Source organism: Spea bombifrons, chromosome 12, assembly GCF_027358695.1.
Source record: "Spea bombifrons isolate aSpeBom1 chromosome 12, aSpeBom1.2.pri, whole genome shotgun sequence".
Lineage (NCBI taxonomy): Eukaryota > Metazoa > Chordata > Amphibia > Anura > Pelobatidae > Spea > Spea bombifrons.
This window is the reverse complement of record NC_071098.1, coordinates 33,132,766-33,157,997: the sequence shown is the minus strand read 5'-3', so window position 1 is coordinate 33,157,997 and position 25,232 is coordinate 33,132,766. Positions and strand designations below refer to the sequence as shown.

General features: G+C 50.9%; 2 protein-coding genes across 5 annotated transcripts in view; both read right to left on the bottom strand.

The window, feature by feature from the left end:
* MFAP2 (microfibril associated protein 2) overlaps positions 1-1,844 on the bottom strand; it is a 34,186-nt gene extending 32,342 nt beyond the window's left edge. Inside the window, exon 1 of one of the 4 annotated variants that reach the window (XM_053452138.1) lies at positions 1,784-1,844. Coding sequence is in view for 1 of the 4 variants with exons in the window: in XM_053452136.1 (XP_053308111.1) it covers positions 65-70 (6 nt within the window). In the remaining 3 variants the exon portion in view is untranslated. Of the gene's footprint in view, positions 1-64; positions 110-1,648; positions 1,698-1,783 lie in introns of those variants that run through there. The other 3 variants (XM_053452137.1, XM_053452139.1, XM_053452136.1) reach the window with 3 other exon arrangements.
* A 4,530-nt stretch (positions 1,845-6,374) lies between these two features.
* ATP13A2 (ATPase cation transporting 13A2) lies at positions 6,375-24,510 on the bottom strand. The gene is made up of 29 exons (XM_053452226.1): positions 24,466-24,510; positions 16,935-17,011; positions 16,561-16,728; positions 16,365-16,423; positions 15,908-16,022; positions 15,610-15,689; positions 15,259-15,336; positions 15,052-15,121; positions 14,578-14,712; positions 14,311-14,377; positions 13,971-14,102; positions 13,711-13,878; positions 13,485-13,595; positions 13,232-13,278; positions 12,811-12,999; positions 12,202-12,408; positions 11,716-11,817; positions 11,449-11,605; positions 11,232-11,352; positions 10,852-10,976; positions 10,590-10,750; positions 10,137-10,247; positions 9,823-9,902; positions 9,305-9,457; positions 8,824-8,920; positions 8,380-8,603; positions 8,143-8,294; positions 7,087-7,259; positions 6,375-6,707 (listed from the first exon to the last, which is right to left on the bottom strand). Exons 1-29 carry the CDS (start codon positions 24,473-24,475, stop codon positions 6,540-6,542), a joined length of 3,537 nt encoding a protein of 1,178 aa, XP_053308201.1. The 5' UTR covers positions 24,476-24,510; the 3' UTR covers positions 6,375-6,539.
* Positions 24,511-25,232: the final 722 nt, after the last annotated feature.

Here is a 25,232-nt window from a genome sequence, read left to right as displayed (position 1 = left end):
TTGGCAGTAAAGCGCCCCCCTCTGTCCAACCCCTGGAAGGAAACAGAACACGTTGTGATCTCACAGGCATGGTGGATGTGAGCAGAATGGGGGGTATCAGAGCTCCTATAAAATTAAACTGCCGCGACCGACACATTTCGCACGGACTCTGGGTCTCCATTTGTTCCCTACCCCAGGATTGGGGCGATTGGCACGCGGCGGCTGTGACACCAATCAGCCCCCCGTCGGCCGCCAGAACCGCTTGCCCACAAAGTCAAAGAATCTCTTTGTTCCGCTGTAAGTCAGGGCAGGCGGAGAAAGAGCCTCCAAAGACTCGTAGAGTATGGAAACATCTGGGAATCATCAGGATATTCTCCTCCACCCCATCCCAAAACTGGACAGCCTTCCCCCCATGCCTCCCCCAGGGACCGCTCCCCTCCCCCCACTAACTTTCTTTTATAGCTTTCCAGCTGCAGGGGGAAGGAACAAAGGAGTCGAGACACCAAGTTTTATTTTGGCCAATGACCAGAACAAAAAAATTCACTCCAATTACAACCTACTAAACTGGGGGGGGGGCGCAGGGTCGGACCCTCAAAGCTCTGGAGATCCAGAAACCAAACGTAACTGGAACAAACGTCGCGTCTGCACCGGGCAACCGCTGCGCCAGAGCACCGGGCATCCGACGCCACCGGCAAAATAATACGGGTAGCCGAGAACAACCATTAACATTAAACTGCCGGAGGAGAACACAGCGGCATCCGCGGGAAAAAATCATCTAGGTGATTTATTATAAATACATTTCTACCCAAAAATATTATTACACATTTAATTATTCGATCTCTTATTAATTGGCTAAAAGATTTAAATAGAAAGGGGAAGAAAAGGAATTCCTAGAACTTTGGCAACGTAACATTTTTTTTTCTTTTATTTAAATATTTTTATCAAATGAACGTAAAATGATTAAAATAACAGAAACAAAAACTACTGTAGAAAAAAAACATGTACTGCAGTAACCAGTAAGACGGTTTATTCACAATATTAACCCTTAGATGTCAGTCACGCCTACAAGACAGATTTAACATCTTCACTGCCAGGGGGTGGGTTTGCACCGAAGGGGTCCCATTATTCTGCTTTATATAAATTATTATTTATCGGCTTATATAGCGCCATCATATTCCGTAGCGCTGTGGCTCAGAAGGGTTGGCAGAAAGAGTTGTTGGCAAGTGAAATAAAACAATTCAATGTTACCAATCTATATGTGACTTCTCGGTTAGATACAATGTATTCAGAGTAAAACATTTTCACTACTGACCAGAGTTTAAAGGTATTTTACAGTAAGAGGCATTACTAAGACCCCCCAGCCCAGGCTGCTGCCCCCCGGGGCATTGGGGCAAACCCGCAGGTACGTTTTTTCACCGTGATCTAAGCCTCTAAAGACTTTTCTGAGCCCTGAAGCCAAATTAGATCAAATGTGCCAATAATCTGCCCCCCCTCCATTTCCCCTTTGAAGTCAGACCCCACCGTGAGCCCCAGCGTTTGATAGGCATGGTATTTAATTCAGGGGTCCCGCTGCGGCAGCCACCTGTGTCTCATTGTGGCTGTAATGTAATGTGCCCCCCTCCCGGCTCATGGAGGTGCAATGACTGGGGAATGAGGTCCCATCTCCTACCACTCACAGGGTCTTCTGGAGGCTGTTCTCACCGGCAGATCTCAGTGTCACCGGCAGGTCTCGGTGTCACCGGCAGAGCTGAGTCTGGCGCGAGGTCTCCTGGAGTCTGTTCTCACCGGCAGATCTCGGTCTCACCGGCAGATCTCAGTCTAGCAGATCTCAGTCTAGCACGGGGGTCTCCTGGAGTCTGGCTGGGACTTGCCCTCTCTTTCTGCATCTGAGGCTCTCACTGGGGGGACAGCCTTTTACCTCTAATCATCTGGCCTCTTCTTCTGGGTCCTAAAGAAACAGGATCAAAGAGGAGGCTGTAACGGGAAGACATGGGGATTTACACTCACTTAAAGAGTCCTCAGCACCCCCCTCCGTGCAATACAGAGCCTGTGTTAACCCTTACCTGGGGACGATTGTCTCTCTAGAAATGGTCTGTATGCTGTTTTCCCCACTCCCGACACCTGCACGTCTCTCTCATCAGCCCCCCATTTCCTTTATTCTCATCATCAAATGCCCCTTCCTATAATTTACCACCCCAAACATGCCAGTCCCCCCAGATTGCTCCCCACCACTTCCAGCGGCTCTGGAGAGACACCAGTGGGTAGAAGCGGTCGATCGTACCCCTGTCAACAGATGCCAAGGAGCCCTAAGGCTGAAAAATAAATTATAAAGTTGAAGGTTCTGGCAGTGAACGGGTTAACCCAGGAGCTAGCGCCATACATTTAAATTTAAATAAGGGAATAGTTTGGTTAACCCCTTAGATCAGCTTTCAGAGCATCAGAGACAGACGTTAGTTCATAGACTCCTAGAGTGTAACCTGGCACTTAGCCTACGGGGCCCACAGAGTGTAAGCGGGGCCTTAAGTCTCCGTCTGTGGCCCTAAGTCTCCGTCTGTGGCCCTAAGTGTCCGTCTGTGGCCCAATGTGCCCCCCCCACCAAATAGGCAGTTTAGATTTTATGGCCAACTATTTACGCAATTACATTTTTTTTAACCCAAAGTACAAAATTCCCCAAATCAGAATGAATTCACTGAAAAGCCAGACGCCCAAACATTTCATATGGTGAAAGAGGAACCCTCAGATTAATGTAAACCATTTCCGCTTTTCCCAAATTCCCGACATTCCCCACGACCTTCATTTTTTTCTGTTTAAGGAGAATTACAGACACATCGGCCGCCAGCGAAAGCGAAATCCCAGAACTCGTTCATTCCCCATTCAACAAGCGAAAAGACTCCATTTACCCTCAAATCTACGCCCACATCCACGACAAACATGATACGTTTCCCACAATTTGCTCGCTTACAGGTTATTTACACAAATTCGCATAAACCGCGCTGCGCCAAGCTCAAGGAACAATCACATGATCAACACCGCTCCCCGCGGACCCCCAGCTGCATGGAGAGGGGTCCAGGGTGAAAATCCTGGGCAGACCTCCATGGGAGGCCTAGAACGGGGTAACAAGATGAGCCTTTGGCCAAAACGATAATTCATCGGGAGGTGAAGCTGTAGGATTTTCAGGCGCTGAGCTCCGCCAACGCATTTCACAATATGTCAGCCCCAGAGTCTCCTCTGACGCGGAGTCTTTACCAAAGCCAGAGCCGCAAACGCAGGGAATGGTCGCTGGACACATTGTTACAGGCACGCCATTCCATGTAGAGCCTAAAAACCTATCAGGAGTCAGGAGGAGATGGGGCATTTCAGAGGTTAAATAAACCAAACAGGAGATAAAGGAGTCCTCACAGAGCTGGAGGTGGGAGGTCAGCTGTTCAGGAAAACAGAATGAGGAGACAAGGTGCGAAGAGGGTCTTCTCTATCAACAAGGACTGTCAGAGCTGTGATTTATTAGCCCTTTTCTGGGGCATTTCCTGGCCTTTTGGCTCATTCCCTGGGACAGTTTTCTTGTTATATACACATGACCCCCCCCCCCGCTCCTAGAGCTTTAGTGTTTGCTCAGGAAATGGTTAAACACGATTGTAGGTGAGGGTCCGGGATACGGGGGTTACATGAAATCACTCCTGAGCTTTGCAGCTAAATATTTGATCTGGAGACGGCGGATCTGTTCAGACAGGCCCCTCGCCGCAGGCGTCTGCGCTGAGCCTCTCTACAAAAAGGGGGTCACGTCTGCTTAACGGGGGAGTCGGCCTGGTCACCACCCAGGGTGCCTACAGGGCCTGGTGGCATCAGGCTGGCTGGAGACCCCCAGACCCCCCGGAGCGTCCAATATTCACATGTTGGTTTACGCCTCGTTATAGAAAAACTAGTAAAAATCAGCCGTTAAGCCACAACCAGGTGCCCTGCAGACTAAACGGCTGGCGGTGGCAGCAGAGCCTGCGCCGCTGAGCCTCAAAGCTCTCTGCGCTGCGGGGGACCTGGCTCATTTAACTTCAGACATTTCATTTCTGGATTTCGCACAAAACAAGCTTAATCTCAGCCCCCCCCTCCCCATGACTCATGAGGGTCCCTCCGGGCCAAGGCAGTTTGGCAAAACCCGAACATGTAAACTCAACAATCTTTAACCCAACAACCACAACGTAGCTTAGCAGACATGGCCCACGTCAGGCGTCCAGTGCCTTAGCGCTCCCCGGCCAAGCATGTTTAATCTCCAAGATTTGTCACGGCTCCAAATGAGGTCACCTGAAGAGAAGGGGGGACTCCGAGACCCAAAACCCAGCACTTTTCTACAGCTCTGCCTGTTCCTCTTAATTTATGATCCTCAGCCGACGGGAAAAGTCTGGCTCGCCCTTTCCTCTCGCGCACCTTTAGTTTATTTTAGTCCATTTATACCTTTACATCATCGTGTTCGTGGAAGTCTCCCGGCTCCAAATTCTTGAAAAGCTTAGAGAAAAACGCTGGCGGCAAAACGCTCGGGCACATGCCGCGTCCTGCTGCGCTAACTGCCCCAGCCGCTGCCTCGGACCGCCTGTGTGTTACAGAAGGAGTTACACGAGAAACAAAGGGTTAATGCAGATCGCACAGAACTGTCAAAATACAGCAGGTTAAAAGAAATATCACTTTTCAGAAATGCTCCAGCACGCCCGACCGTAACCAAAATAACAAAAAATAAAGTCTGCCCCATTCACACCGACAATCTTCCTACTTACCCCGTCACCCTGACAATCTGCCCCATTCACTCCAAGATTCTGCCCTTTTCCCCAGAGAACCTGCCCCCTTTACTCCAAGACTGAACAACATTTCATTGTACAGCGCTACGGAGTATGATGGCGCTATATAAAACAAATAATTTCCTTGGGCTCCAAACCATGGGGGTCGCCAGACTTGACTTCGTTTTGGGTCATAAAACGCTCATTTGCAATTATCAATTTAGAAAAGTTTCGTTTCCCAAAACCAGTACAATCTTAAATTATTTCTAAAAAAAAATTAATAATAATATGTATCGATGCAAATGGGTGCAAACACCGAATATGCTCAAAATATCAACCCTGCGCTTACCCAAAGTGTCTTTATCCACAAAAAGTACCTTAAAACAGAACTCGCTCCCTCCGGATCGCTGAAGACCGACCGATATTAATCTTCAGTTTCTGAGACCAAAAACATTTTGCAAATTTGGATGTTTTTGTAGCTAAATTTTCTGTTGCTGAAGGGGTCCCGTCGCCGCGGCGTATCCCCTTACAATCTAGACGTATTATCGGCTTTTCTACTGAAAAATTCTTACAGCTCTCTAGAAAAATAATTTTTCCAGCGACCAAATAAATCACCAAATTATATCATTAGCTTTGATAACGAAAGATACCATTATCATTTATTCCACATTAAAAAAAAAAGACAGAATAGAGAAATAAACATATCGTATAACCCGATATATCAGAATATTGGATAACAACGTTACAGAGAAGGAATAGCATCAATCGGTCGCCATGGTGACATAACACCCGTAATGCGGAGCCAGTTAGGGCTGTTGGTGATTATTTGGGGGGGCAGTAAGGCCGTATCGGTAACACTTACGTTACCCCAAATATTCTGGGATAAACCAATACACAGGGCCAAAAATTCTCTTTGGATCTAGAGTTAAAAATACAAATAAATTAGTTTTAAGCACAATGAAGAGAAAATAAATCTCTTTTCTGGGGTGACGGCTGATACCATTGGCAGAACAGGGGGAGATGGCATTTCGGCTCCCTTCAGCCAATGAGAGATTGAGTCAGCCCAGCTGAGCTCCCATTGGCTGCAGAGCGCTCTGCTTTAGAGTGGAAAACACACAGACACCGTAGAGATTCATTCATATATTTATAGCCTATGGTCAGGTTCAAAAAAACAAAACAAAAAACTTTATTACAAACATTAAAAAAGTTATATATTGATTTATTACATCAAAATCTATTCATTTTTCAAGTCAATGTAAACAACTGAATTTGGCCCAAAAATATTGGACAAAAAAAGATACAAACATATTCATTTTCTGTCTGTCTGGGGACCGGGGGCTGCGTAACAAAGAGCTTCACTAACCATTCAGAGGAAAAATGGTAAAATTCACATTATTTCCAGTTTTGTGGATCAAACAAAAGTAGAGAAAAAAAAATGGTCACTCAAAACCAGGGCAAAACGGTGGCTTACGTGCCCCCTGCCCGCGTCAGGACGGGATTTCTTGGAGGTTTCCTTGGAGATCAAGTGATTCTTACCGAGCGGAGTGTGGGGCGGCTCAAAGAATTCATTAAGAAAGGTTGTATTTGGGAAAACAGCAGATCCGTAAATTCATTTAAAATTCCAGAAAAATAAAACAATATATTATATTTCTATATATATTAAATTCTCTTTAATGGAGAGCTCCGGCTGTAGTCGTTTCCTCGTATGGGAAGTTCGTGTTAAAGATCTGGCCTAACGCTTGCATAGAGTTTTTCAGGCCTGTGGCCCTTCACGTGGCATTCGGCGGCTCCGCGCTCCTGCTACCTGACCAGGAAGGGCTGCACGGAGCCGGGGTGCAGAGTCTGATTCACGGGGGGCCACGAGCCCGGGTCGCGAAGCTGCGTCTCCAGTCTTTTATAGGCTTTCTTGGATTCTTTTTTCTTGCGTAGACGCCGCAGGCAGTTAAGATATCCGTGGTCTAAGGCAGTCTGGAAAACAGCGGTAGGCGAGTGTGAGCGGCCAAACGGACGTGGCACGCGTAATATAAAATACAGGCGGTGCGTGTGAGCGAGCATTTATCGGCGGGGTCCGGGTTCCCAGCGATTACGGTGTTTAAGATGTTTGGTGTAATTTGAAGCAGGCGAGGTACATGTCTGAACAGGCAGCCCCTGACCTGATACCCTCAACACCGAGAGAACGTTTCAACACCTGCATGCGCGTGTGTCTTTCAGCTACACACACATAAAAACCCAAAACGGCAAAAAATGTGTACATTGGAACAAAGCCCCTGGATGGTGAGCCCTTAGCCATTAACCCGAGGCCTGCTCCAGGTGTGATGAACGCGCCCCGTGCCGGGTACAGACCTACCTCCGCTATGAAGGCGGCTACAAAATTCACAGCCGCCAGTCCGATGAGCACGAACTTGAAGTTAAAGTCGTTTATGTCTTTCAGCTGCAGCAAATACCTCATGAAACCGAGGGGGTAGATGGTGATCCAGAGCACCAGCCCAAGCAGCGAGGTCAGCAGCAGCAGGAAGAGGACTGGAATAAAGACACAGAAACCATGAGTCTACTGGCGGGATCCATCACACAGTACTACGTGCCGGTGTGACAACCACACACAGGGCTCGGGAGCACCGTACTACGTGCCGGTGTGACAACCACACACAGGGCTCGGGAACACAGTACTACCTGCCGGTGACAACCACACACAGGGCTCGGGAGCACTGTACTACCTGCCGGTGACAACCACACACAGGGCTCGGGAACACAGTACTACGTGCCGGTGTGACAACCACACACAGGGCTCGGGAACACAGTACTACGTGCCGGTGTGACAACCACGCACAGGGCTCGGGAGCACCGTACTACCTGCCGGTGACAACCACACACAGGGCTCGGGAACACAGTACTACGTGCCGGTGACAATCACGCACAGGGGTCTGGAGCACCGTACTACGTGCCGGTGTGACAATCACGCACAGGGCTGGGGAGCACCGTACTACGTGCCGGTGACAGTCACGCACAGGGATCGGGAGCACCGTACTACGTGCCGGTGTGCCAATCGCGCACAGGGCTCGGGGACACCGTACTACGTGCCGGTGACAATCACGCACAGGGCTCGGGAGCACCATACTACGTGCCGGTGCGCCAATCACGCACAGGGCTCAGGAGCACCGTACTACATGCCGGTGTGCCAATCACGCACAGGGCTCGGGAGCACCGTACTACGTGCCGGTGACAGCCACGCACAGGGCTCGGGAGCACCGTACTACCTGCCGGTGACAGCCACGCACAGGGGTCGGGGCACCGTACTACATGCCGGTGTGCCAATCACGCACAGGGCTCGGGAGCACCGCACCACCTGCCGGTGTGCAAATCCACAGGATGCACTAAGGAATGATACATTAGCCTGGCAGTTTACCGTTGGTGTACAGAGGTTTTCGGAAGGGGTAACCCTTGGACAGGACGACAGCCAGGATCAGATACTGGAAGGCGGACACACAGAACAGCGTGGTGTCCTCATAGTTTGGCAGGTGGAGGCGAGCCGTATCGGTGGAATTCACTGAGACAAACCTGTGATAGAGAGGATCCAGAGACATCCCAAGATCAGAGAGCGCGCTGGAGACAACACGAAACATATAACGTAGGAGAGACTTACCAGCTCTGCGACTGCACGAAGAAAACGGACAGAAGCTGGATAATGAGGATGAGCAGGAACTGCAGGATCAGACTCCCCAGCACCGGGATGCTAATCAGGGTCCCCATAGGACTTCTAATGCCCAGCTCTTCGGCCGGACCGGTCTTCCCCATTAGGACGGCCACAGACGTAGTGATCACCAGGTCTATGAAGAGGAACTGGAAGTCCCCGAGATTGGTGTTTACCTGAGGGGGAAGCATGAGGGTGACGCACTTCAAATAACTGGAAATCGCTACCGCCGCCGGTGACTTGCTCACGACACACATGTATGTGTAGCAACCGGTCATAGCGACTCCACGTGCAGCCACATACACCACCATAAACCACAACATAAAAAACATGTCAGCCACTATACAGAAACACAGACACAGGGTACGGCACGCAGGTAACGTCCTCTCTACTCACCGTGTATAGGATCAGCACGGTGATAAACTGGGTGAGGCTATACAGCGCCATGTATTTGAACAACCCGAAAGAGGTCTCCAGGGAACAGCGTCCTTCCCTGAAACACCCAAAAAATAGTTACTATGGTAACAACAAAAAAGTAATTTGAGCTTGTGCTTAACTTTGAAATGACTGCATTTTATATTTTCTAAAACAGAAGATATTTTCCCAATTTTAGAAGACGTATAAAAAACTAGGATGTACTAGTTTGTACATTTCTCCTAATAATTTCAGTCTAAATCTAAATAGTATCATCCACATGGGTGCGTTATCAGCGGTAACAGCGGGCACCCACCGGATAACTGCGCGCACTCACAAGATAACCGCAGGCACTCACCGGATAACCGCGGGCACTCACCGGATAACCGCGGGCACTCACCGGATAACCGCGGGCACTCACGGGATAACCGCGGGCACTCACCGGATAACAGCGGGCACTCACCGGATAACCGCGGGCACACACTCGATGTTACTGAGCTTGGAGGTGAAAGGAGATGCGACGGACGCTTCAGCGTCGGACAGCGAGATCCCAGCGTCGGCGGCTTTCAGGGCTCCGCAGTCATTGGCTCCGTCCCCACACATCGCGACGCAGTAACTGCAGGACAAGGAGGAGAAGTCAGACCGAACCCGGGGGCAAGGGGCACAAAGAACACCTGCAGGGTGAATCTGAGGGTCTCTCCCTATAAGAAGAGCCTGTTCAAGTGGTTATAGCGTCTTCTCCCTGCCAGGGCGCCGGCAGCACACTGTCTACCGGCTATGCTTTCCAACATGTAAATGGACGTGATATTAACGGCACAGATTTATCTAATGTGAAATATAATATGTTAAATGGCTTATTTTAACAGACTTAAAAGAGACCTAAATTCATCCTAAAACAAGTGAGAAAGGAAAAGAATAGGAAACGGGGCCACGAAAGCTGCCGGTGAACCCGCACTCCGTGCCCCGAGAAACACCACTTACTTCAGCTCCTGGAAGCCGCGCACAAGCTGCGTTTTCTGATCCGGAGACATTCGGGCAAATATGGCGGCGCGGACAAGGATCTGAAGAGGGGAGGAAGAAGACCGATGCGTTACTGATGTTGGTATAAAGGATTAAGGGAATTAATTCAGCTAAATATTTGTTAGAGTTTCAATCTAATTGAATTAAAACAGAGGTCCCATTGTACAGTGATGCAGAATATCACAGCGCTATAGAATAAAAATAAAGCAGGAACTGAAATAAAAATGATAAAATAATATTAATAAACATAGAACCAGAAGTAGAACAAGCCTTACTTGGGGGACTAAATCCGGAAAATAATCCATCAACGCAGCAAAGGATTTGCCGTTCATCGCAAAGCAATAGGGGTCTTTACTGAGGAAGGTCCCTCCAAGCTGGTACAGACCCTGCGAAAACCAACACAGAGGAAGGAGAGATTCTTACAAGGACGACAAAATGACTCCTGAAGCAGGTAAAACATCAACAGTAATCATTTCAAGAAAAAACAGAAAAGAAATAAACATTTTATGAAGTTGGAAAGCGGTGCTGAAGAGCCTTCGGAGGATTAGCTGCTGGACTTTTACTCCTGGTGAAGATTTTACCCGACGCATTTCCCATGGGGTAAGAACCTCAGCCGTAAGTTTACTCTGCGAATCCTTCCGGCAAATCATGTTTCCACTTCACAAAGCTTGATTTTTATGACAAGACAAACATGATGTGAATGACAGAGAAATGAAAAGAGCAGTCACCTCTCGCGAATCCTCTACGGGCGATGGGTCAGCCGGGATGAATTTCAAGGTGGCCGCGTTATTGTAGCAAGGAGGGGACGCGGTCACAAAGAACACTTTCTCCGTGGGCTCCACCATGTGGCAGCTCTTTGCGACATTTACAGCGGTCAGCATGTTATCTCCTGGAGGATACCGAGAAGAGTTTCCTCGATTAACACCCAGCCGGTCCCAGCATCATTTCCCGTTATTCCCAGCGCTGGCCGCGGTCTCCAATCCCCGTTACCTGTCACCATGACAGTCCGGATGTTGGCTTTTCGCAGTTCGTAGATGACGGGCGACGTCTCTGGTTTTAGAACGTTCTTCATGACCAGAAATCCCAAAAAGACGAGATCACGTTCTGCCGATTCTCTGCGGGAAAGGCGAGCAAAAACAGAAATGTTCAAGCTACAAAAACCCACAACAAGCATGAATAGTCCTAAGAATAACGGGAACATCCTCCAAAAATACATAAATATATATATCTCTAACCATGGTCCCCGTACTCTCTAATTCAGCCTCCTACTGAGGATCGTGATGTTTGATATTCATATTTCAAAAACAGTACTAAAAAAAAAAAGGAGGAAATGGTCCAAAAGCAAAAGCGTCATTTATTAAGTTACTCACCGGGATATGGCCTGAGCCTCTTCAAAGTTTTTGACAGCGCTGAGGGTTTTATAGGCAAAGGCCAGCACGCGGTAACCGTCCTGAGTGTACTGGCGCAACATGGCAGAGAAATCCAGAGGCACTAAAAAAAAAAACAGAATAGACAAGAATTTGGACTCCGTATATCAGAACGTCACGCGAGTGTCTGCTCGGACTCGTTTTGGAGAAGCTTACTCACCTGTCTCGTTCCTGCACAGGCTGGCCACCATCTCCGGCGCCCCCTTCATGTAGAGATCACAGGGGGCATCTCCCGGCAGTTTGGAGATGACGCTCATTCTCTGCAGGGCGGAGGAGAACGGGAATCTCTGTAAGACGCCCACCGAGAGATGGTGTTTCTACAAAAAGAAAAAAGCAGTTCACACCGAAACTGGAGAGACATCACCCTTTAGTGAATACTCACTGAGCAGCGGCGAGATGGGACATATTATGTAGGACAGACACTCACCGGTCCATAGGGCTGCTCTTCCAGTATGGGGGGTTTGATCACCGATAAAACTTTGGTCCCAAAAAGTCCAGTTGCCTCTTCCGTGTCTCCATCTGTCAGGGTCTGATACACAGAAACCAAGTAAATTCTGACCTTACAGCTACATACGTGTTCATGTTCCAGAAATGTATCAGTAACTACATAATTCATTGAAGTTTGAAAACCCCTCTGCCCTTAGACGCGTAATAAGAGTGAGAATTATTTAGGTACAAATGATCTCTTCCAAGTTCTCAACGATTGCCACGCGGTACACATTCTTTAAAGAGCTAATGAAACCTGGCTCCAGGCAATCCCTCTATGGCGGTTCCTAGATTTTGGGGTTTAAAGAGATTATTTCAACACTTTTTCAGTCTCCAAAAAAAACCTCACGTTATTTGCCTTGAGGGACTGAGACCAGAGACACAGGGTCCCATCAGAGGAGCGGGCGCTTGTTCACCTCTTACTCACCCAACCTGTGGAATCCATCATCTTTAGGTCCATGAGATCTCCAATGAGACTTTCTTTCAGCAGAGTGACCGAGTGGCAGGAGGCCAGCGAATACAGCAAAGGCCCGTCGGGCAGACACCGGGGCTCGTGTGTAATGGGCATGAAATGAGTGTTCTCCAGGGGGACCACCCCCCAGACGTCGAGGCCTTCTTCGGTCAGGGTGCCTGTCTGGGAGCAGGAGAGGACAGTGAGTCTTACATTACAATTTATTCATGGAGCTCCAGCAGATCCGGCAGTTAAAAAGCTAACAGCGGAACTGAAAAGATCCCAAGCGGACAGTAACATTAATGTCGGCACAGGCAGCGACGAGGGCCCGCAGCATTCTGGTGGTCACCAGTCTGGGGGTCCGTTCACCCTGCGGCAAATTATATTGAATGTACTGCTTTTCTGGGAGTCGAATGATTTTATTACGCTGATGTCAGCTCCTGGTTGTGTCGGTGGAGTTTGAGCCGCACAATACCTCTAAACACATTTCCGATTATCTATTAGTTCACAGCGACGCTGCCGGCCAACGTGTCCCGCCGACTGAGTCTACCCCATCATGGACTTAGCCGGATCTACTTAACCTACCTTATCAAAGCAAACCATCTTGACCTTGCCGCAAACGTTGATACGCGGAGGGCTTATACAAAAGATCCCCTTTTTCTTGAGACGACTCTGAGCGTAGATTGTGCCCACCGTCATGGCAGCCGGCAGTGCTGGAGGGACCACAATGGTGATAATATCGAGCGTGCGAATGACCAAATTCGACAAGCCAACCTGCAGAGACAACGCAATTTACGTTATGCTGGGGCAGAAAAAGGAGGAGAGAGCAAAAGACAATGGGAGAGATGGTAATGGAATTAAGTGGAGGAAAGAAGACGGCCAGATGAGTGAGGAGAGGAGAAATACGAGGCAGGGATTCATTATTAGGGAGAAGAAGTGGGCAGATGTTATAAAGGGGGGCAATAAGCGGACTGGCAGGGGGTGGTAATGGGGTTTATTCACTCACTTTGTTTCGAAGTAGAATCACAATGCTGTAAATGTTCCCAATTATGGCTGAAAAAGAGAGATATTGGGTAAAAAATGTAGAGTTTACATTTGTTGGCCACATAACACCCTGACATAACGGCGTTGGGAGATAAGGAAAGGGCCGCATGGAGTCCAACAGGGATCTCGCATCGATAAAACATTTATAGAGCCTAAACCTGCCTCTAACGCCATAAAACATGCAAAATATTAGAGCATTTAATAATAATCCTCACCAAAAACAGCCAGGACCAGCACAAACAGGAACGAGTCCCTGTAGAACTTGAACTTGATGGGTTTGGGGTGCAGGATGGAGCTGACGAGATTCCCTTTGAGGGTGCAGAAACCTACACGGGAGTAATTCATCAGAGAAACCCCAAAGAACAAGACATGCGCGCCGAAACTCTCATTACTCATTATTTATTACAACGGCAGTACCATCTCTCGTGCCATAGAGCTCACCTGTTTTGGTCACCACGGCCATCACGTCTCTCTCCAGGTAGCTCTTGGCCTGGATGACTTGTGTCCCGCAGAAAAGCGTGTGCCGCCTGTGATCCTCCGGAGAATACACTGCGCTGGCTGACAGGGGGCTGTCAGGTAACGGAGTCTTCATTTCAGGAACACTCTCACCTAAGTGCAGTCATGGGACATGAGCTAAGCTGGTGGGGAGAATGGCCTTAACCGGTAGTATATCGGGGGCTATTAACGTCACGCTAACTCACCTGTCAGCAGACTCTCGTTGACCATGCATTCCCCGGACAGCAGGACAGCGTCACACGGTAGCAACAAGCCTTCGGGAGGCAGGAGGATACAGTCCCCGGGAACCAGATCCTCCGAGCTCACAAAAACCTCCTCTGCAAAACAACCCACCGGCATAACTACAGCATCCCCTCTATTACATCAATTTACGGGGGTGCAGCAGAAACGGACCCCCAGTCACCAAATCTACTGGGAGCGCAGGTTTATCTTACTGCATCCGACTGGGGGTAATGAGCTCCCTTAAATAAAGCAGTAATTGTTTAAACCGAGGCCACAGTAAGTAAGGGGGCTTCTCATACTCACCTCCAGTTACACGTCTCACTTTCAGACTCACAGACACTTTAACCATGTTGCGCAGGGTCACGCTTTGCTAAAAGGTGCGAGAGACAGACAGACAGGAGCAGTTGGGGAGATTTCTAACTTCTGTCTTCTTTGAAAACTGGACTTAACGATCAAATTTATACAATAGTTTATCTAGTTTAGTTTATGTAAAGTCAAATTAAACTACAATTCCATCAAGCCTGGGAATGGGGTCTGCCGGCTGGCCATGCCTGGGCCAGACCCACTTACCTTCCTGGTCTCGTACAGAGAGACCCCGATAGACACAACGGCGATGAAGATGATACAGCCGGCGTAATAATAGTAATAGTCACACATCCAAAGGATGACACTGAACACCTGGAATATGTAGAAGGGATTCAGCACCTGCAGAGAGAGCAGAGGACGATTAGGGCACGGTCTGCCGAGTGCCACAGAAAACCGGGAGAGTATATCGTTATTACTAAATTATGTGCGCTGGTAAAATTACAAAGGCAAACATTACGTGAAAAGAAGATTTTGTGACATCACACGTGGCTTTGTGTACAAATGACATGATGTCACTCCGATGTTATTGTGTTGTTTCTTAAGGCACAGATATGCACAGTGACCGGGTGACAGAGTCCGACTAACCATGCGCAAAACTCTCATATAATTAGAGGAAGTAGAACACCGGCAGCTAGTGGGGGTACTGCATCCAGCCGCCAAGCAACTTCCCACACCTACCTCATCAATTAACAGCCTCCCGTAAGATTTCACTGGAACGTTGATCTCGTTGGGGCCATAAATTTGCTTTCTGCCCAGAAAAAAGATGAACATTAGCAGCGGAGTGAACGTTACATTGCAGCATTGGGAAATTACCGGCGACTAGAACACCGGCATTCGGTTTGAGGCTGTCGGGGCTTCGTATGGGATCCGGTAACGTTGTCTCACCTCATACTGTGATCCGTCTGGCTCAGCCCGGATTGGGATCTCCGCAAATCCCCACAAGTCAGACCATCAGATAACGAACTGTAAGAAAACAACGATCAATAACCCGGCACGCGAGCCCGGAAACCCACACCCCAAATCCTAAACTGTCTCGCGAACACACAACGGACGTGTCCTCGGGGTATGGCACTGACTCAGAGACCGCTATAATGCCCCAATGTCCAGCGCCTGTTACCAATCACCTTCCTCGAGGGGGCTACAGTTTTCTAATCCCAATCCTTTGAGTCCGTATCGATTGATGACATGCCCCGTGGCTCACGCCGTCGCCTTATTCCAGGCCAGAGGTTCCCTTACCAGACCTGGATGAATCCGTGTGAAGCGTGACTCCAGATGTAGCGCGTTCCTTCAAACACAAAGTATCGGAGCGTGGCAGTCTGCGGAGGGAGAGCAGCAGAGTCACGGCGGTGCGAGAGCCTCCGGGTACACAGAGGAACGAGCCGATTCCCACCCAAAAATTACTTTGTCACTAACAATAACAAACATAATTACAAATGTTTCCAGACATTGATACAAAATACAGAGCCTGGAGTAGTAGTTTCATGAAGGTGCGGGATCCCCGAGTATTATTCCCCCCCGGCTCTGATAACCTCACCTCTTCCTTGTTGTGTAACTGGATCGTGTCCTTAAAGTCATCCTCATCGGCGACCCCGATCACCACACTGCCGTTCCCCGCCGTGCCCAGGCGCCCGATGGCATCGCGCTCCAGGCTGTGGGGGCAATAAACACAGAATTAAAGGGGTAACTGGACGACTCAGAAAGCCAAGAGTTCCCCCAAATAAACATTTCCACGTAAATTCACTCATTACACCCCGTCTTGTATTGTTTGTACCCGGCGCGCTCATGGAATGGAGCTCTTGGCGTTGAAGGCTTTAGCACAGTTTGTCTGATCGAGTTGATGTTTTACCATCTGAAACATCCAGGGATCGTCTAGACCAAGCGGCCCATGGGGTTTTAGCTAAACACTTCCCACCCAAGCCCCTAATTATTCCCCCCCAGCCTGTGTTCTGCTGGGCAGGACGGGGGGGGGGCTGTTACATTCGGTGACATACCTGGCATCCACGCCGTCCTCGGTCTGTACCCGGGCAATGGCCGTTTGTCTGAACGCATCCTGCAAACACAGCAAATGACCTGTGAGTAGAGACGCTGAAGCACCCGCCGGCTGCACTCGTATACAGCAAATACTAAATCCCTTCATCACACGCTACGACGCACGCAGACAGGGCGAGCGCCCGCCGGGTAACCCACCTTAATCGCCACCCAGTCAGCCTCAGCCAAAGGGCATCTTCGGCAGGTCATCAGGATGTAGAGCCGCGGGCGCCAGTGGAAGACGACGAGCAGGACGCCCAGGGTCAGGACGCACAGCGTGTAACAAGCGACTGTCTGCCATGTTACTTTCCGGTAGCCGATTATCTCCTGCGGGGGTCACAATGGGGGGGGGTTACACACGGTGGGGGCATTACAATTTCAGCAAAATGCTGATTAGTTAGAATAGTATGCATAATCGTCTACGTGCTGCTGATTAACGCATAAGAAGCGCAGCAGTCTGGGGCCCAGGGCTGCCTAGCGGCACGGCCCCTGATCCCCACGCCATCGGGACAGTCGTAACCCCATGCACTCACCATGCGCGGCTGGGACTGGCGGGCCGGGAGGGAGCCGTAGTTGCAGGGCAGCTGCTCACCCAGCAGTTTGCGGCTATCTGTAAACACACAAAAGACGAACAACGTTATTACACACGGCAAGCGAGCCCCGATAGAACGCATGAAACGGGGGCATTTACAGGACAGCCGGGGGCTGTTATTCCGCGGCGGGGATCTCACGTGGCTCCCGGTGTTTATATTTTAACCGGAGGTCTTCCTGCGCTCCGTCTCCTCGCTGGACTTTACCCCGAGTAACGGAAGCAGCCGCTATCACCCCAGGAAAAGAGCCCCGGGAATTACCCCTCTCTAAATGCAATAAAACCTGATGGTACCAGCAGCTCGTCGCTGCGTTTAGTTCAGGGACGCCTCGCCCGTATCGCGCGTGTACACGGAAGAAGAGAATAAAGGCTCGGCTTCATACCCAATATTTTGGTTTCTTAACTTAATGTCACTTCTGGGTAAATGACATCATAGCCGGGTCAGAGCATTTAACAGTACAGGAGGGGAGTTTATTTCAAAGGAAGAGAACAAAAGACCATCATCTAAAACTAGGGGTAACGTAAGGGAGCTTTATCTTACTGAGGCTGTGAGATAAGTGGAACAGCCTCCCAGCAGAAGTGGTAGAGGCTAATACAGTGAGAAACGGGCAGACTAGACGGGCTGAATGGGTGGTATCTGCCGGAAGGTCCTAATAAATTGTTCTTTAATATTAATATAGCAGCCCGTTTCCATACTATCCTGAGTATCGCGGGGAGGAAACACCCTTATTCGTTACATAGAGGGCGGATGTATGTTTGCTCTGCGCCGTGCAATCATTCATTTGGAGTTTATCGAGGAAAAGCAACGTTTCCACCGAGTGACGCGACACCAGCGGCTCCTAAACGTCCCCCGAGTTCCTACGTCCCGAGCCCCAAATTCTGGAGTTAGCAAAAAAAAAACTGCACCTGGGGGGGAATAAGTCCCAGCGCCCCAGAAAAATAAAACATGTACATTTTCTGAGCATTACTCTGGAAGATCTGCCTGCTGCACAGAGTACGACACTACAGCACATGTTGGCGACACGCGTCCTCACACACCCAAAGTAAAACACGACATGACAACATATATGGGCCAGGCTCTGTATCCGCACCTCAGGACCCCGGAAACCATTAGCTTTTCTCAACCCTCTACTAACGCCATAATCTACCGGACGCAGACGTACCGGCAAGACGGCAACTGGAAGCAGCAGCCCTTAAAGTCCGATGAAAGAGTTAAAGCCAACAAAGAGATCAGCAGCCGGGAACGTTCAGAATCCAGCGGATTAAAGGGACCCCCCCTATAACCCGAGACGTTAACCTCATTTAACAAGGACCCAGAGCGTGGGGCACATTCACTGCCATCCCAGAGCCGGGCTCTCACACCGGGGAGGTCACCGGAGAGGTTCAGCAACCGGACGGACCGTGCCGGATTACCCCCCCCGGTCCTCACCGTTATCAGGGGTCCCGCATTTACCGTCCCCGCCGTGCACCTGATGCCCCGTAGCAGGTGTCTCTCCCGGGGTAAATCTGCTCGCTGCGTCACTCGAAATCCACGGCGGCCGCTCCCACGCGTCACAAACAGCCACACGGTCACCGGGGGGGGGGGGGGGGGGGCGGAATTATTGCCTCCTGAACAGGTTTTTCCACCCAGACGTGGAGATTGCGTAACCCTTTCAGCACCAGACGAAGCTCTTTACTGGAATTAAAAGACGGCAGGGACCGTCAGACAAAACAGTATCGCTCCCTAAGGATGGCCGGGGATTCCTGCCCCAACGTTCACACCTTACACCCCCAAAATAATGCAGCTTCCGGGAAAGGGCTGCCACTAAATCGTGTGCCCTGCAACATGTATTTTCCAACCACCACAAGGGACGTATAAACCGGGGGGCTCCTATTAAATCGTGTGCCCTGCAACATGTATTTTCCTATCACTCCACGTATGATAAGAACAAAAACAAACAGTATTCTTTACTCTTTCAGCGCTTGCGCCGCCCTGTGCTATATCATAGCGTCCCCTTAAATAAAGAGACCCAAATCCCTACAGAACCAGGACATACGAGCCGGGATCTGAGTATTTACTTATACACAGCACGGGGTACAGACACGGGCCGCGCATGCACTGCATATTACAAGCAGGATTCTGATCACAACAGGCTTAACTCTAACCGTTTCAAACCATGTTCACAATTTAATATTGGAATCTGCATGATGGGGAGGAAAAAATCCACCAAGCCCCTTTAAATTGAATGTAATTCCCTACACTGTCCCTTTAAAGCATGCAGCTCCATCCGGTGACAGTGACATATGTATTTTTTAATTAACGGCATGACGTGGGCACTCTGGCCCCCGGCTAGTGATGCCTGGCACCGCCGCTGATAACCCGCGTGTTAGTGAATAAACACGAGGCTATTTGTTTCCCGTCGGCTCGATCCTGGGAATCGCCTCCATGCACGTAATGTAGATAATTTTGTGTGATTAGCAGAAACAGGATCCGCGGCCTCTGAGGGGATCTCAGACTTAAAGGGATATTAACAAAAATGCTGAAAATTACCCAAAATTATAATTTCGGCAGCAAAACCTTCACTGTACCGTCTCTTTAAGAGCTGTCCCTATGCTGGCCTGATTTACATACGGGGCCGAGTACAGCTCAAACGCTATTGGTCGCCCTGTAATTAAACCAATTAAAATATAAAGAAATGATTCCACTTTGTCAAACATCGTTAGATAGAAAATCAGCCCTAAACGTAGAGGCGCATGGCTGTGGGCGCTCGCCGCAGGGGCCGGTAAGAGAGCAGCCGCCTGGGGCCGCATTCACTGAGACCCCCGCAAACACAAGGTATCAGCGCTGATTATAGGGTAACGACACATAGGGGGTCCGCGTCAGAATCCACGTCCAGCCAGAATCCCTACAAACCCGGTCAACACGCTGGTGCAGGGCCAACGGCACAACTGGTCTTACTGGATTGTGATGGCCAGAACTGGGTGGCGTTCGGGACAAAGTTCAGGGCTTTGTAAAGTGACCCGGCGATAATATACATTTTGTAAACGGGGGATTAGACAGACGGGGCCGACGGCTCTCATCCCCCGGCGGATTCTGCCTTTCTATTGCCCTGCGCTGGGGCACGGTGACCATATAGGAGCGGCAAGAGACCGCCAGGGAGTTTGGGGTTAATCCGTCTGATACAAAGCATGTGATCCCACGAGTAACGCGTCACAGAGGCCGACCCGAAACGACCCACAGATCATTAGAAAAGCTCGTCAGTCTCCGGAACAACAATGCAGACTTATGTTCAGATAAAACCAGCCGTAACCCGCGAGCGTTTCCATTCGGAAGAAGTAGAGACTACGTTTAATACGGGCCTCGCACTTTCCACCTTCGCCAATCCTAAAACTAACTGCCTCCTATAATCAGAGACCTGTCCAGATACCGCGGGGGCCGGCCTCTCCTGTCCAGATACCGCGGGGGGGGGCGGCCTACCCTGTCCAGATACCGCGGCGGGGGGAGCCTCCCCTGTCCAGATACCGCGGCAGGGGGAGCCTCTCCTGTCCAGATACCGCGGGGGCCGGCCTCTCCTGTCCAGATACCGCGGGGGGCGGCCTCCCCTGTCCAGATACCGCGGGGGCGGCCTCCCCTGTCCAGATACCGCGGGGGGGGGCCGGCCTCCCCTGTCCAGATACCGCGGGGGGGGGCGGCCTACCCTGTCCAGATACCGCGGCGGGGGGAGCCTCCCCTGTCCAGATACCGCGGGGGCCGGCCTCTCCTGTCCAGATACCGCGGCAGGGGGAGCCTCTCCTGTCCAGATACCGCGGGGGCCGGCCTACCCTGTCCAGATACCGCGGGGGGAGCCTCCCCTGTCCAGATACCGCTGTGGCGGCGAGATTCCCCTATCCAGATAACACGGCGGTGGGGAGCCTCCCCTGTCCAGATACCGCAGGGGGCGAGATTCCCCTATCCAGATAACATGGCGGCGGGGAGCCTCCCCTGTCCAGATACCGCAGCGGGGGGAGCCTCCCCTGTCCAGATACCGCAGCGGGGGGAGCCTCCCCTGTCCAGATACCGCAGGGGGCGAGATTCCCCTATCCAGATAACATGGCGGCGGGGAGCCTCCCTTGTCCAGATACCGCAGGGGGCGGCCTCCCCTATCCAGATAACACGGCGGCGGGGAGCCTCCCCTGTCCAGATACCGCGGCGGCGGGGAGTCTCCCCTGTCCAGATACCGCAGCAAGCCTCCAGGGGAAGAAAAAAAGTGGCGATAAGTAAAAACAAACAATAAAAAGCACACGAAAATCCCGAAAAGCAGATTAACCGGCAATGCAGAGGATAACCCGACAAACTGGAGTATCTCAGTAATCCTGTTCCAAAACACACAGCGTGATAAGGGTATAAAGGGCCAACGCAACCCCCCAATCCACGGCAGAGACGGCAGACCCTCCCGACCCCCTGCTGCCGGCCACAGAAGCCCACCGTACGCACACCTCAAGTGTCATGGAGGCTACGAGGACACATTTCCCACTAAACTGACCCCATGAACAGAACTTGCCAATAGGGGAAAAGCCTCATTGTCAGCGGAACGCGTCGGGTATTTCCTCCAGCAGCTCTGGGATCTGTATCGTGATTTACGGACCCGCGGCCCACGTCTTCCTTTGGATGCCCGATTACTGATCCGATTCCACGAGTCCCGCACCGATCCATACAAACCGATCCGTACAAACCGTGTGTCTCGGCTCTGCATCTCTATTCAAACACTCCAAGCGAGACACTTTGATTATCTGCGGGAATCAATAAACACGGGAGTGATTTACTACCTGCAGGGGAAATACGTTCCAAATACTAAGTAACTTCTCTGAAATCACAGAATACACAGTCTCAGCCCGGCAACAACACGACATCATCCGTTACATCACAAACACGCGATTCCCGGCGATCTCCGGAAGACTTTCACGTATAGTATAGTGACATCAGAGACTTCCACCTCCAATCAGAGGAAAGGGCTCAGGGCCAGGAACCAAATCCAAGCTTTCGGGACCTAAGAGGTTTCTTCTTCAGAGGGGGGGGCCTGGAGGTCTTCGGAATTCCACGCCTTTTTAGCCGTCTCTGACTTCAGACCCCCGCATCGCTTGGACCTGAACCTCCTGAATCCATTCTCCTTATTAACCGGCAGAAACACCCGAGTTACCGGTAGCTGCCCGAGAAACGTTATACTGTAGAGGATTCTGTTACGTTCCGGCCCTGAGGGCCAACAAATAAAGCCTTGCTACGGTTATTATTCTGGAGATTCCGTATTATTCAACCTTCGCCGACAGTCCAGAACGTCTTCCCAAATCAACGATTTACGCAAAAACCCTCCTACAATCCTAAAAAATAAAGGAAATTAACCTGCCCCCCCCAGGGCTTTATCTCAATTACGAGCAAAGCCAAAAACGTCTTCCCATTTTTTAACCCCGCAGTGACCTCGTACAGAAATTGCTTCCTCAAAACGTAGCCGCTTGGTTGTTCATTTCCAGTAACGAAACATGAACTCCCGGTCACAAGGCGAGTGCTGCTGATCACGCTGCAAGTCACCGTCCCTCGAGGTCCCGAGAGCTTTTCTAACGTTCCGTTTTCTTCAAAATTGCCTTAAAATTTTTTTTAGCAACTTACACTAAATCGCCCGCGTTTAACGGGAAACACGGAACATGCAGAACAGATCTGCGGGCAAACATACATGACATTTGTTTCCAGGGCCACGCGTGATGGGTTACAGGGTAAGTATAATGTAGGAGGGTAAAAGCATACATCACGTAGGGGCACGTTTACTGGTCCCCACTGGGAAGGACTGGGATGACTTTGGTCACTGTGGAGCGGGGAGAAGAGACTGGAAATAATGATATTCTCGCCGTGAGTCTGCCGGGGGGGCTTTTTACACAATATGTACGAGCGGCACGCGGTGTAAATTAATAAAGAGTATCACAGCTGCTTGTGACAGACACGCGATAGACACGGATTTTGTGTTGACTCTGTGCAGACGCTGCTTATTACATGACTGATGGCTTCATACACGTCACGTGTCCTTGTCTGTGCTGCTTCGTCGTTAGATCTATTGGGGTGATAATGATATCTGCCATCTGCCCACATGTCCCCCCCACCCCAGGCACCGACCTCCTGCCCCGGGGCTCCGATGCTGAATTCGGGGAACAGGAATTACACATAAAGTTCACATTATTTCTCCTAAAGGAATGGGCCCCAGAGAAAGCTCGGCGGTCTCCCTGCCGGGGACGCTGTACGGTATCTGTAGCTCTTCCGCACCAGTCACATGGTTTTAGATATTAGAAGAAGATGCCAGGTGCAGCTTTACCAACCAAATGTACGTTTTAACTACACGCCTCGCTCCGCCATTACAGTGTAACAGCTAATAGCTTACAATCCCTCCACTGCACATCCCAGTCGCCCCCCGGTGCCCCCTCAATACCTGTCCCCCTCCGTACCTGCCCTGTACCCTCTCAATACCAGACCCCCGGTGCCCTCTCAGCACCAGTCCCCCTGTACTCTGCTAGTCCCCCCGTACCCTCTCAGTGCCAGTCCCCGCCTCCCTGTTCCCTCTCAGGTGCCCCCTCACTGCCAGCCCCCCTTACCCAACCAGTCCCCCCGTACCTTCTCAGTGCCAGTCCACCCAGTGCCCTCTCAATACCTGTCCCCCTCCGTACCCACCCTGTACCCTCTCAATACCATACCCGGTGCCCTCTCAGTGCCAGTCCCCCTGTACTATGCCAGTCCCCCCATACCCTCTCAGTGCCAGTCCCCCCCTCAGTGCCAGCCCCTGGTACCCTCTCAGTGCCAGTCCCCTTACCCAGCCAGTCCCCCCATACCCTCTCAGTGCCAGCCCCCTTACCCAACCAGTCCCCCCCATACCTTCTCAGTGCCACTCCACCCGCTGCCCCCTCAATACCTGTCCCCCTCCGTACCCGCCCTGTACCCTCTCAATACCAGACCCCCAGTGCCCTCTCAGTGCCAGTCCCCCTGTACTCTGCCAGTCCCCCATACCCTCTCAGTGCCAGTCCCCCCCCTCAGTGCCAGCCCCCTGTACCCTCTCAGTGCCAGCCCCCTTACCCAGCCAGTCCCCTCCATACCCTCTCAGTGCCAGCCCCCCTTACCCAACCAGTCCCCCCCGTACTCTGCCAGTCCCCCATACCCTCTCAGTGCCAGCCCCCCTGTACCCTCTCAGTGCCAGTCCACCCGGTGCCCCCTCAGGTTCAGCCTCCCTTACCCAGCCAGTCCCCCAGGTACCCCTTCAGTGCCAGTCCATAGTAAATCATTGCCTCTTTCCAGTGCAGGTCTCCAGCTGCCCCCTGACAGTTTTTTCACCTCATGACTCCTCTCAGTGCTACACAGAAGGCTAATGCCCCCCGGTGCCCACCTCTTGCTATTGTCACGGTGCCCAGTGGCTGCCGTGGCCTCCATTCCCCAGTCCCAGGGCAGTGTTGTTGCCTCAGTCATGCCCCAGCCCCACAGCTCTCACCTGCGTCCATCCTGCCCCCTCAGCCCGGCTCTCAGCCCGGCAACAACCGGGTGCAGGCTGTCGCGCGGGGCATGCCGGAACTTGTAGTCCCTCCCCTAGCCGGTCAGCGGAGGGCGGAGTTCTGCCATGTGCCTCATCCCAGGGGAGGAGTTACTCGGGTCAGGGAGGAGTAATTCCATATCTAACAAGGAATTAGCTCTATAAATAATAGTTAATACCCCAGGCTGCTGACAGGGCAGGGGCAGATTCTTCCCTCTTACTCCATACATTTAGTACACAGGCACATGCTGCGTGTATTATCAGGGGCAGATTCTTCCCTCTTACTACATACACTTAGTACACAGGCACATGCTGTGTGTATTATCAGGGGCAGATTCTTCCCTCTTACTACATACACTTAGTACACAGGCACATGCTGCGTGTATTATCAGGGGCAGGCAGGGTTATCAATAATAATAAATAATAATCAACTTACCCTGTGCTGGGGTAACAGGGCAATCCTGGGATAACCTTGTTATGCTGCATTCTCTATGATAGTTAGTCATGTGTTGACACAATGTCATGTGAGGATTAACCAGGCTGCTGACTCCCATCACACACAGCACATCAAATCAGTCCAATAAAATCTGCCTACTGGTTTAGAGTGAATTGGAACACCCATACCTGCCAGGTGCCCCCTCTCCCCCGATGCCCCTCTTTTCTAGGAGGTCAGAATGTTTGCTGGGTATGAGGGGATCGCAGGGTTCTACAGCCCTAAAAGCCCCAAT